Genomic DNA, 13,211 nt, shown 5'->3' on the forward strand with positions numbered 1-13,211 from the left:
GGGGCAGATTCAAACTGCATTCAAGAAGGTCTAATTCCTACTAAATATTTTGAAAAGACTTCTGAACGGCTTAGTACTGCTAGTGGTTCAAAACTTCAGGTTAATTATAAACTTCCTAAAGCAATCATTGAAAATGATAATTTAAAAGTTGAAACACCGTTTCTCCTTGTTAAAAACCTCAAAAATGGAGTTATTCTTGGAACTCCGTTCATCAAATCTCTTTTTCCTCTAACTATCACAGATGAGGGTATAATTACTTATCATTTGGACAAACCAATTGTTTTTAAATTTCTTAAGAAACCCATCATAAGAGATTTGAATTTTATCCATTACAAACAAAAACAAATCAATTTCCTTAAAGAAGAAATTTCTTTTAAGAATATTGAAAATCAGTTAAAGCAGCCTGAAGTTCAACAAAAGATCAAAGTTTTGCTTGAACAAATCCAAAATACAATCTGTTCTGATCTTCCGAATGCTTTTTGGCAAAGGAAAAAACATATCGTAGATCTTCCCTATGAAAAGGATTTTAATGAAAGGCAAATCCCAACCAAAGCTCGTCCAATTCAAATGAGTGGTGAACTTCTTGTCTTTTGTCAAAAAGAAATTGCTGATCTCCTTGCTAAAGGTCTCATCAGGAAAAGCAAGAGTCCTTGGTCTTGTTCTGCCTTCTATGTCAATAAGCAATCTGAAATTGAGCGTGGAACTCCACGGTTAGTTACCAATTACAAACCTCTTAATCAAGCTCTTCAATGGATTCGGTATCCGATTCCAAATAAGAAAGATCTTCTCAATCGTTTGTATTCAGCAAAAATCTTTTCTAAATTTGACATGAAATCTGGGTTTTGGCAAATCCAGCTCAATGACAATGAATGTTACAAGACAGCTTTTACTGTTCCATTTGGTCAATACGAATGGAAGGTAATGCCTTTTGGACTGAAGAATGCTCCCTCTGAATTTCAGAGAATCATGAATGATATCTTCAATCCATACTCAACTTTCACTATCGTCTACATTGATGATGTTCTTGTCTTTTCTCAATCTATTGATCAACATTTTAAACATCTTCATATTTTTGTAGATGTAATTAAGAAAAGTGGTTTAGCTCTTTCTAAATCAAAGATCAATCTTTTTCAAACAAAAATCAGGTTCCTCGGTCATACTATTTATCAAGGGACTATTACTCCAATTTGTAGAGCTATTGAATTTGCTGACAAATTTCCCAATCAAATTATTGATAAAACTCAATTACAAAGATTTCTTGGTTGTTTAAATTATGTAGCTGACTTCTTTCCTCAGCTTAATAATCTAATCAAGCCTCTCCATAATCGTCTTAAGAAAGACCCTCCTCCCTGGACTGATGTTCATACTGACGTAGTCAAACAGGTCAAAGCTAAGGTAAAGGAACTTCCTTGTCTTTATCTTCCCAATCCTCAGGCTTTCAAAATTGTTGAAACTGATGCCTCTGACATAGGTTATGGTGGCATTCTTAAACAGAGAGTCTCAGACAAAGAGCATATCATTGCATACACTTCAAAACATTGGAATTCAGCACAGCAAAAGTATTCCACTGTCAAAAAAGAAGTTTTAGCAATTGTTTTATGTATTTCAAAATTTCAATCTGATTTATTAAATCAAAAGTTTTTAATCCGTGTTGATTGCAAATCTGCAAAAGACATTTTACAAAAGGACGTAAAGAATCTAGCATCTAAACAAATTTTTGCTAGATGGCAAGCAATCTTAAGTGTTTTTGATTTTGAAATTGAATATCTCAAAGGCACCTCAAACTCTCTCCCTGATTATCTCACTCGTGAATTTCTGCAGGGAAGATAAACAGTGTCCTGTCATGCCGAAATCGGTAAAATCAACCTCTTCTAAAGAGAGGAAAGGAAAGCTAATCCTGGCTGGGTTAGCTAAAAAATTAGAAAAAACTGGGTCTCCAGCCCAACAACAATCTGGGTCATCTACCCAACCCCAAACTGGGTCATCTACCCAAAGAGTTGAGGATACTTCCTCTTCTAAACAATCCAAAGCAGACTATGCAATGCCAATCCAAACACTTCAAGCCTTCCAAGACCAAGGTTTGACCCATCTACCAAAGAAAACCTGGGCTGAAATAGCTTCAGAAGATGAACAGGAAGAAAGTCTTTCTGTTTTGATTGATAACCTAAAAACCAAGCAGATCTCTAACCGTCCAAACAGGGCCCTAGAAATCCAACCCAAACCTATTTCTACCCAGAAACCAAAACCTCAAACACCATACGTCTCAAAGAACAAGTTTCTAGACGTAATCCAAATGGAACCATCCTACTGGGATAATAAACCAACCAAGGTTCCTGTGAAGATCTTCCCCAAAGACTTCAAAGGACGACAATTTCATTTCAAACCACATTCTCCAACTAAATCCCAAAATTTTTATGAGTTTATTCTACTTGATTCAAACTCTATTTCCATCAAACACTATAAGAGTCCAAAAGACCCTGAGTTTATTACTCATTCAACCATCCAGATTCTCAAGGTAATCACCCCAGCAGAATATGGAAATCCAAATAAAATAACCAAATTTTCCCAGCCTTATGATCCAATTGGATATAATTATTGGGACTATGAATTAGCCTGGACCAATGTCTTCTTCATGCAAAATAAAGAAAACAAACATTCATGGTTAATTTACTTTAAGCAAAATATCCAATATAATTTCCCGCAATGGTTTAATAAATGGTGGGATTATTTTGGACCAATCCTTGATATCCTTCCTCCACAAGTCTTTGAAGGAATGACAATCTTTTCCAAAAAATTCGACAATCTAGCAGATCCCTTTCCAATAGATCTGCATTTTTTCTCAAAGTTCTCTCTGGCATGGATATTTTCATGGCAGTACAATTACGGCGAGAAAACAGGCATCAGACTACCATTACTCAGGAGACAAGCTTTTGTTAAATGGTGGATAGAATTTGATGCTTCAAGAGCTTACCCAGAAAATGTCAAGCTCTGGTTTAAAAAACATCCAAAAAACATCAAGCCAGCTGATCCAGAAACCTCCCTTTTCTTGAATCAAAAGGCTCAAATCACAGCAGCATTAGCAGCATCAACCAGCAAAGAAAATTTTGCAAAGAATTTGCAAGGTATTCTTCAATTACTCCAAGAAGAAGCTGAAAGTTCTAAACAGAAGACAGGTTTCATCTCCTTCTATCTCTTCTTCAGCAGAAGACTTCTACCAAAATGAGGATGATTGTTTTGGAATCAACTTAGCAGAAGACTGTTGAAGAAAACCACTGTAGTGACGCTGATGGCAAAATGACATGAGCATGATGTCAGCAGAAGGTGACGCATACAGTGACGTAATCAAAGTGTCGGCAGAAACTGTAGCATCACGAGTCAGTTACTGTTCACTTAACCTACACTGTTCAAACAGTACCGGTCATGTAACTTGTACTGTAGCAATAGTGATTTTTTCAATCTATTTAAAGGGTTGCTTCAGTATGTTGAAGGCATCCTTTCATTAGCCGAGTTTAGAGAGATAGTCTAGAGAGAGAGACTGCGAGGTACTTCTGAGTTTTCTCTTCTTCTCTGTTTTCTCTTTCAATCTGTATCTGTAATCGTTATATTTCCTTATGTTTGAATAAAATATGTTTTTATATCTGCTGATGTAAAATCAATTCTTCTCTTCTCATCCCCTCACGCTAGTGGAATTACCCCAGCGTTCACCTTAAATTTATTTTATGTTTTTAATTTCTGCATTTTAATTTCAGTCATTTATTTCATATAGTAGTCCGTCTACTTTCCTGCTTTCCATTTCTGCTCTAGTTTACTTCATTTCCCTCCTCACACTTCCGGAACCCACTGGTATCAAAGCCTGATGGGGAAGTAGGAATATATGGATAGATTTAAATTATCTGTTATTTATCTGAGCCTTATGTTAACATTTTATCATGTGTTAGAAGCATGTATGATTGTAGGATGAGAAATGAAAGTCTTGAGAACTTGTTCAGCTGTTGCAGTAAGTCCCATATGAAGGGCAGTAAGTCAAATTTGCCGATGTTGAACAAGGGATCAAGAAGATCTCTGACAATCTGTTGTGTATTTACGTTAAAGTCTTAATCTAATGCTCAGTTGATAAAAGTTAATTTACATCTATCTCTGTATTACTATGGATCCAAATGATGGTGATGATATCTGGGAAATACATCTCTATATATATATATATATATATATATATATATATATATATATATATATGGGGCAAGATATTCTTACACCGATGTAAGAGTTAGAAGTCTTACATTCAATCTTGACCATTGATCCACTTGTATCCAATGGTTCACATTACTAAAAAATTAGAGCCCTTAGATATATGTGGGATCAACGGACAAGATTGAGAGTGTAACTTACACCGGTGTAAAATGATCCTGACCTTATATATATATATATATATATATATATAACACATAATTTTGTTGCCTTGGGTTTATTATACTATTTTTTTCCCTCTCTTTTTCTTTCACTCTGTTGTTTTCTGTTAGAGAAGTATCTTTTCTAACAGAACAGAATTAAGAAACACATTTTTCTATCCAGAACAGAATTAGCGAATGCATTTTGCAATTGCTCAGAAGGAATTTTGAACTGCATTTTAAAAAAAATAAAAATAAAGAATAAGTTACCAGAATTATGTTGTGTTGCCTGTCTGACATTTTTCTCAATGTAAGAGCTACTTAGAATAAGTACTATTTCAGTTAATTAAATATATTTTAAGTTTTTAATGGATGTGGTGTCTTTCATGAAAGGAAAATGTATGATGGCCTATTTATTTTGCAACTTGATCCGTGATGGCCTTGTCTTGAACTGGATTTCATTATTTGATGGTTCAACGTTCTTCATTGTAGCTTGCAGATGCAGCAAAATCTCGATTCTCCGGTGCATACAGTGACCACCTTGCACTTGTAAGGGCTTATGAGGGTTGGAAAGAGGCTGAAATAGATCTGGGTGGATACGAATACTGCTGGAAAAATTTTCTTTCTGTGCAATCCATGAAAGCTATTGATGCTCTTCGGGGGGAGTTCATATGCCTGCTCAAGGATATTGGATTAGTTGATAGCAACACAGCCAGCTGCAATGCATGGAGCTATGATGTGAATCTTATCCGGGCAGTTATTTGCTATGGTCTATATCCTGGAATTTGTTCTGTTGTGGTATGTATTTTTGTATGACAAACATAATATGTTAATTTAGAAGCCTGTCCCCTCTAATCATTGGTGGATGGAGGTTGGGACCAAGAGGGGTACATACCCCTCCGCACCTTGTCTTTTAACTTTTAAGATTACATCTCATTTTAACATGTTCACAAGATCTTCTCCCTAATATTCCCTTCCTCAATAATTTTCTCTTTGTTAAATCCCAATTTTCCTTTTCTATTTCTCCCTCTTTTACCGTATAAAAAGGAGTGATGCTGTTACAGCTCTGGATTTGGAAAATGCAAATGGAATGAGGAGCAGGGGAAAGATTGAAGATGAAAAGGGAAAACTTTATTGATTAAGAAAAAAGAAATACAAGAGCTATGCTCTTCACAAGGGAGAATTCCCTTCACACTGAGAAACTGCTTAGTAAATCACTAACTCAGCCAAAAGTGCCTAACAATGGGAACTATGCCCCTTTTATACACATTCTGGGAATTCCTCTTATACATCTAACTGTCTATCTTCCTAACATGGTGTTACTAACTACCCATAGCTGTAATTAAAGCCCTTGACAGAAAGAATAGTCCACAACTACTAATTGCCTAACTGCCAGGTGTCTGAGGTATAACATGAGTCGTAACAGCTGCTAATACACAACCATACACACAAAAGAAATCACAACTAAGCTCTGCAAGTCATTGATTCAAAGGACAGTTAATTATTGAATAGCTTGATGAGTCTAATTGTTGTTTTTTGTGAGTTTATAGTTTTTAGAGTAAAGCCCCTTTTTGGGTCCCTAACAAAAAAGCACGGTTCCCACATTAGTCTCTTACAAAAAAAAAATTAGTCCCAAGGTCCCTAAGAAATTAAAAGTGGACTCATTTAGTTGAAATCGTGGTTCCTCACAAATTCAAAAAAGATCCATATTAGTCCCTCAAAATGACTTAAATGGGTCCACTTTGAATTTCATAGGGACCATGCGACTAATTTTTTTTTATAAGGGACTAAAGTGAGGACCGTGTTTTTTGTTAGGGACCCAAAAGGGACTTTACTCTAGTTTTTACTCTAGCATTACTGTAAAATAGTTTCCTTGTACAAAAATTGTATTGTACATTCTTTATTTTTATAAATTTTCTGAGTTATATATGAAGAGAAAGAATTAAAATATAATTAGTATTTCCGTTAGTGTAAGTTATAATATACTGACAATATCTTATATTCGAGTTATTATATTTAACTCAATCGTTTTGTTACAAATCTATCATTATTCAAACAACTTTTGGTCATCAAATTCTCATACTTATGCCCATCCTGAAATTCAGTCTTGGTCACTGTCCTAAAAAGATTGTTTACTTCTTGGAGCTGTACAATGTGTTAATATTGTATATTTAGTATACTCTTATGTTTTGGGAATATAAAATAAGGTGTAATTTCATTTGCAGCATAATGAGAAGTCATTCTCTCTGAAAACAATGGAGGATGGTCAGGTGCTCCTATATTCGGTTAGTCTTTCAAATCATTATAATTTGCTGATAGACGTAAAATTCTTTAAATACTTGTTATCAGGTTTATATTCTGTCTTGTGATTTGTTGCTTTCTCTTTGCATGTTTATTCCATTTGCCTAGAACTCGGTGAATGCTCGGGAAACTAAAATTCCATATCCATGGTTTGTTTTTAATGAGAAGATAAAAGTGAACTCAGTTTTTCTCCGTGACTCAACAGCAGTGTCTGATTCGGTGGTGCTTTTGTTTGGAGGAAGCTTATCGAAAGGAGATGCTGTAAGTGATATGTACTGTTTTATTGGTTCTTGTTTATTCTATATTCTATTAGACGTTACAGTTTCAAATTGCTGTCTATGTTTTAGTTGTATGTTTTCCTTGAATTTGATCCTTTTCTATCAGGATGATCACTTAAAAATGTTAGGAGGATATCTGGAGTTTTTCATGGAAGCTGCTGTTGCTGACTTGTACCTGAGTATAAGGAGAGAACTTGACGACTTCATTCAGAGCAAAGTACGTGCAAATTAATTTCATGCTCTTACCAGCTTCCCCTTGATATTTGAATATTGAAAACGAAAACTAGAACGTAATTTCTTAATGCAAATGGAAGTAGCATTTTGTTCAAGTGCTTTTTCTCTGGGGCAACCTGCATTGATGACATCAACAGTTAATTTTTAATTTACACTGTTGTACTTAGCAGCTTCTTTTTCCAAGAATGAGCATACACTTGTATCATGATCTCCTATCTGCGGTACGGTTGCTGATTTCAAACGACAAATGTGAAGGAAGATTTGTATTTGGTCGCCAGGTCTTTAAACCGTCAAAGCAATCTATTGTGGCTTCACATCCACCATTGGTTTCAAGGACTGAGAGTGGACCTGGGGGTGACAATTCTAAAAGTCAGCTCCAAACCTTGCTAACAAGAGCAGGATATGCTGCACCCGTCTACAAGACTAAACAATTGAAGAACAATCAGTTTCGGGCTACAGTCGAGTTCAACGGAATGCAAATAATGGGCCAACCTTGTAACAATAAGAAGAGTGCTGAAAAAGATGCTGCAGCTGAGGCGCTGCAATGGCTGATAGATGGAAGGCAGACAGGCAGTGATTATATCAACCACATGTCAATTTTGCTAAAGAAAAGTAAGAAGGATCACAATTAAGCAGGCAACTATGATGAGCGTAATGCCAAGGTGAAGGAGCTCAAGGTTGATGTACTTGACCTCAATGTTGTAGTTGATGTACTCCTCTTGGTGATAATTCTATATTCTAGAGGGGAGTAGGAACCACAGCATTTAGGACTAGTAGATTAACCTTGGCATTAAGCTCCTTAATTGTGATCCTTTTACTTTTCTTTACCAACGTCGACATGTGGTTGATATAATCACTGCATGTCTGCTTTTTACCCATCAGCCATTGCAGCGCCTCAGCTGCAGCATATTTTTCTGCACTCTTATTATTACAAGGTTTGGCGGCGGCGGCATTGTTACTGTATGGTCCTGGATCTCTTAATCAATTTGTTCTTGAAAACAGCCAGGCCCGTATCCAAGATCAAAGAGATTCAATTTTGAAATTGGAAGATACTAATTGTTGATTGAAGCAAAATAACATGAAGCAAGAAATTGCCAATCAAAGCTTGAGGATATTAACTGTCCAATTTGATGCTTTGTATCTTCAGCGAGAAAATAGATGGTTAGTGGTAGGGTCATCTTACAACAGGAGAATGTAGTTCATAGCATGCATTCATTATTGAAGGGATGTGCACATTTAGCGGGAATTGATGCCATACTTGAGTTCCGGTATCTTATCCCATTAATTCTTTGTACAGTATTAATTCTGATATCATGAAATCCTACATATGCAGAACCTCATAGGCTTTTCTTTTGTTTTTGTGAGCAAAATGAGATTGAAAATGAAAGTAACTAGTTTTGGATATATGGTAGGTGAAAGAGAAAATTGTTAACGGTTGTTTAGCATCATAAAAATTTGAAAAGAGAAAATGTAGGAAAGTTTGAATTGATCACATTCTGCCCGTTGTCTCAATACGTACAAGGGACGCGATTCCATTGCCAACTTGAGTGTGATCAAACTTATACAAATTACAGTTTCAGTTACACTTAGCTTTGAGTAATGCAATATAACAGGAAAAAAATTATTAAGATTCATTGGCTTTTCAGACTTTCTTTATTGCTTCCATCTGTTTCTTCCACCAACAGACTAAAAGGCCGCTTTTACATGGCTCGTACAATGGTACAATTTCATCTGTTTATGTAGTACTTACGATTATCTGCCCCACAAATGGAGAAAGTACGTTTTTAAATTAGTTTATTTTTCATTGAACGCAACTTGTAATCAGAATCAGATTTAGATTGTTTTTTTTTTTTTTTTTAAATTCAAAGCAGCTATAGCTAATATTTGCTTAGGAAAAAAAGCATTTTCTATTTCAAATTAGAAAGCTTGTAAAGACCGGCATTATCCCTTTGGATTGTTAAAATATCACCGTACGTGCAGAAACAATGATCATTAACTATACATTCAAAAAAGTCTTTCACCAAAAGAGTCGGGTTATTATTTTTATCACTTTTCAATTACTCTATTGTTATATAAGATAATATAACTTCTTACGGACCCATCAATTTTTGTGTCTCTTTTTTAATAAATAGTGAATCCACATGATTAAATCTACAACATCAGATAATATATCTCCTATTACATAAGAATAATATAACCCATAAATATATCACTCACAGAACAATCGATTACATAAGCCAATATGTTGTTTACCAAAAAAAAGAAGAAGCCAATATGAGGTTCCCCATCACAAACGGGACTACAAAGAGCAAAATCTTTGAACAGCACAAATAACCAATAACAAAGTAAATATTGTTTTTCTCATGTTCTTTCCCTTGTGGACTTTTACTAATCCCCAACCTCGACTGCACCAAGAAAAGCTTTCTTTTATAGCTCACTTTATTCAAACTCATTTGCTAGAAGTTAGGGGTGAAAAAAAGTACAAACATCTAAGTCTCCTCAGAATTCACTGCTACTAAGGAATGATAAATAGTTCAAAACAAAGGCACGAAAACACCTAAACTTTTAGTAGGTATAGCCCTTGACAAACATTCCCTTATTGGCTTCCTCACTTTCACCCTCGGCAGAATACCTTCCAAGTTGAGCCAAGGAGTTTGCTTTAGCACGCACCAAAAGAGCTTTCTGAGCAGCTTCTGCATTCTCCGGGCGTCCTTGCCACGTCTTAAGCACAGTGTTCTGCAGAGCTCGTGCATACGAGAAAGAAACATGCCATGGGTTGGGACTTTTGTTCATTGCATTAAGATTTAGTGTTGCTTCCACTTCAGATTGTCCACCTGACAAAAACTGAGCACACAAACAGAACATAGTTCCCAGTTAAATTTAGTTGAACTTAAGAATGCAATCTTCAAAGAAAAATTCATTAAAATTAGTATCATCATGATGTGCTTGCCATGCATCCGTCCAAATTAGCTACAATCAAGAAACAGTTTGTACAGGGGAGATATGATATATCACAAATCAATTAATGTGAAGAGAAAACAAAAAGGAGCAGTAAGTGTACCATGATTCCTGGGACTGCAGGAGGAACTCTTCTTCTAAGCATGGTTAGAGTATATTTGGCAATGGTTTCTGGAGAAGCCTTTTCCTTGTGTTCAGCTCCAGGTGTAACCATGCTGGGTTTGAGTAAAATTCCCTCAAAAATGACATTGTTTTCAGCCAAATAGAAGAAGACTTCTGCCCAGACCTTCTCGGCCACTTCCAGTGTCCTCTCAATTGGGTGGTCCCCATCAAGAAGAATCTCAGGCTCTACAATTGGAACAAGACCGTTGTCCTGCAATGGAATATAAGAAATGGCGTCCATTAAATCTAAAAAGGTCAAATAAACTGAAAACCAAATGTAGTCTTTTACTTCTTTTTTAAAAAATGAAGGTAAACAAAAAGTACCATATGTACTATATCTATTTCCAATCAGATTAACCGAATGAGGTTACAGTGCTGGAGGACGAGTGCAGTGTGCGGAAAAACCTTGCTTGAGATAAGCAATACACAAGTGTTTTATTATGTACACTGACATCAAGCATCAAGCCACAAGAGCTCATTACATAGCAAAAATTATATGGTTTCCATTCAAAAAAAATTGACACAACCTGTGCACAAGTTGACTGTTAAAATATCTGCTAAAGTTGTCACATAGACCAAACTAAACTGATAACCAACTTTCACTCCCTTCAAATGAAAGAACCACCCTTTTCAGAAGGGTATGGTGAAGGGGACCAAAGGATGAACTATGAAATCACATCAATTCCTCTAAGAATGAGTTCATTTCAACAAACAAAGATTCATGGGTGAAAAAATACCTGAGAGATAGCAGCATAACGTGCAAGTCCCCATGCTGCTTCCTTAACAGCTAATGCAGAAGGACCACATGGAATGCTAACAACTGTCCGCCTGTATATTACAAAAGCAAACCACCATCTCAATTCAATTTCAATTTCAATTTCAATGCATCCTATGAACAAGAAAGTTTCATAAAGAAGAAATGAAGAATGACTTACCACTTGGCAAACCGAGCACCCTGCTTGTAGTATTCAGCAGATCTAGAAGCCAATCCATCTAACCCTTGGCACCAAGATTCATTGTTTGAACCAGGCAAAGGGACCAAACCCTAATAAGAAAAAACTAAAAAAATAACTACCGAGCAAATTTATAATTAGCGAGACAGGATAGCAAGGATAGAGATCACAAACAAACAAACAAGAGACCTTATCAACTTTGATGCCAGGTACAATCTTCTCCTCACGGAGGCAGTCCACAAACTTCTTTCCATCTGCTGTTGACTGATAAAGGGTTTCTTCAAAAAGAATGGAACCAGAAATGTATTCACCAAGGCCAGGTGTTGTCAGCAGAAGTTGCCTGTAGGCCTGGCGATTGACCTCAGTATTATCCAATCCAATGGATGCTAACCTCTTTCCACAAGTTGCATTTGACTCATCAATTGCAAGAATGCCACGACCAGGAGATGCAATAGTTTTCTATACAACCAAGAAACAAATCAAATTAAATTACCGGTATTCAAGCTTCTCTTTTTGTCAAAAGAAGAAAAAGTTATCTTGATAACTAAACTAGAATAGATCAACACAGAACAACAACAACAACTCAAAGCATCCTCCAAGATAAAATCTCGTCATCCTAAAGAACCAGTAAAAAGTCAAACAATGCAAAATTCAAGGAAATCTCATAGTAAATTGATGAACAAAATGAAAAGTGGTAGGTGGTTAACCAAATATGTAAATCAACAACCAAAACCAAAGGCACATATAGTGTATCCAACAAAAGCAAAGTTAAAAACTTTCTAGCACGAATACGTTGGAATTTAACAGAATTAAACAAGGGCAGGATCAAATTAAGTGTTATGATCGAAAGAAGAAAAAAAAAAAACAGAAAGATAACAGAGTATGCAAAAGGGGACTAACGGCGGTTTGGACAAGTTCGTCGGCGTAAGAAGCGGCGCGGATCGGAAGGGAAACTCGGCGAGTGGCGATGAGAGGGGAAGATCCACGGCGAGAAGAGAAGGAGTTGTTGCCGATCCACTGGGAAGACAAAGAGTTGAGCTTGGCGAAGCTTGAACACGCCATTGAGTTTGTGAATACAAGAGAAGAGAAGAGTTTGTAATAGTACAATGTTGTTGTTGTTGTTGTTGATGTGTTTAATGAAACTGTGATATGTGAGTGTATATGTTGATGTTGTATGGGTTTATAGAGAAAAACAAGGTTTGCTATTGCTAACACACACACTCTCTTTGTATATATCTCGGCCACTCCGTCCTCGGTAGGTAATAAAGACAGCCGTCATGCGGCAATACCAAACTCCCATCACCAAACCACTTTTTTTTTTTATTTTTTATTTTCAAATAAACAAAAGTTATCTTATTCGATGATGGCGATATCTCACGGTTAAAATTAATTCTTTTCGAATATATTTGTTTTTAAAAAGATTGTATGTTGAATTAGTATCAATTAGGATTTTGATTTATTTTATATTGAATTAACGGAATAATATTTTAAAAGAATATTATTCCACAAAACAAATTTGTCTGACAGTTTTTTTTACAATAAAAAATAAGTTTTATAAATATAATATTTTCATCTTTATCAACCGAACGAATCATGCTAATTTCTAATACTTCATTTAATATTTTGATTTTTTCTTCACCACGTGAGGCTAACTTCCTCAATTATTATTAATATTATGGTTAAAAAAATCTTCTCCACCGATAACTTATTTAAAACTTTAGAATTTTAAATTTTTAACTGTGCGATTTGTATATCAGCATACGCAATCATGATATCAATAATTTTTTAAATTACGTTACGGAGTTCACCCTATTTACACTTATACGCTGTTAAAGGAATCTAAGTAAGAATATTCCACAGCATCTACATTATCGCTGATTTGTTTATGAGTTTGTTTTTTCTAAATGTTAGTTTAGATAACTTTATTTAATGTTCAT

The 13,211-nt window shown here is 35.5% G+C and overlaps 1 protein-coding gene across 2 annotated transcripts; it reads right to left on the minus strand.

Moving 5' to 3' along the window:
- Positions 1–9,404: 9,404 nt before the first annotated feature.
- Positions 9,405–12,526, minus strand: LOC133298360 (fructose-bisphosphate aldolase 3, chloroplastic). 2 transcript variants are annotated; one of them, XM_061497629.1, is made up of 7 exons: positions 12,175–12,526; positions 11,464–11,733; positions 11,257–11,366; positions 11,059–11,149; positions 10,263–10,532; positions 9,968–10,045; positions 9,405–9,937 (listed from the first exon to the last, which is right to left on the minus strand). In XM_061497629.1, exons 1-7 carry the CDS (start codon positions 12,334–12,336, stop codon positions 9,767–9,769), a joined length of 1,152 nt encoding a protein of 383 aa, XP_061353613.1. In that variant the 5' UTR covers positions 12,337–12,526; the 3' UTR covers positions 9,405–9,766. The 2 variants fall into 2 exon arrangements, with proteins under 2 accessions (XP_061353613.1, XP_061353612.1); XM_061497628.1 differs by having other exon boundaries at positions 9,405–10,045.
- Positions 12,527–13,211: the final 685 nt, after the last annotated feature.

Source organism: Gastrolobium bilobum, unplaced genomic scaffold, assembly GCF_033153095.1.
Source record: "Gastrolobium bilobum isolate Gb01-03AN ecotype WA unplaced genomic scaffold, APGP_CSIRO_Gbil_v1 utg5530, whole genome shotgun sequence".
NCBI lineage: Eukaryota > Viridiplantae > Streptophyta > Magnoliopsida > Fabales > Fabaceae > Gastrolobium > Gastrolobium bilobum.

Coding starts and splice junctions, on each gene's coding strand:
- LOC133298360 (XM_061497628.1), bottom strand. CDS start 12,336: ATGGCGTGTTCAAGCTTCGCCAAGCTCAACTCTTTGTCTTCCCAGTGG. Junction 11,734..12,174: donor ACGAACTTGTCCAAACCGCC/GTTAGTCCCCTT, acceptor TTGGTTGTATAG/AAAACTATTGCATCTCCTGG. Junction 11,367..11,463: donor CTGGCATCAAAGTTGATAAG/GTCTCTTGTTTG, acceptor TTTTCTTATTAG/GGTTTGGTCCCTTTGCCTGG.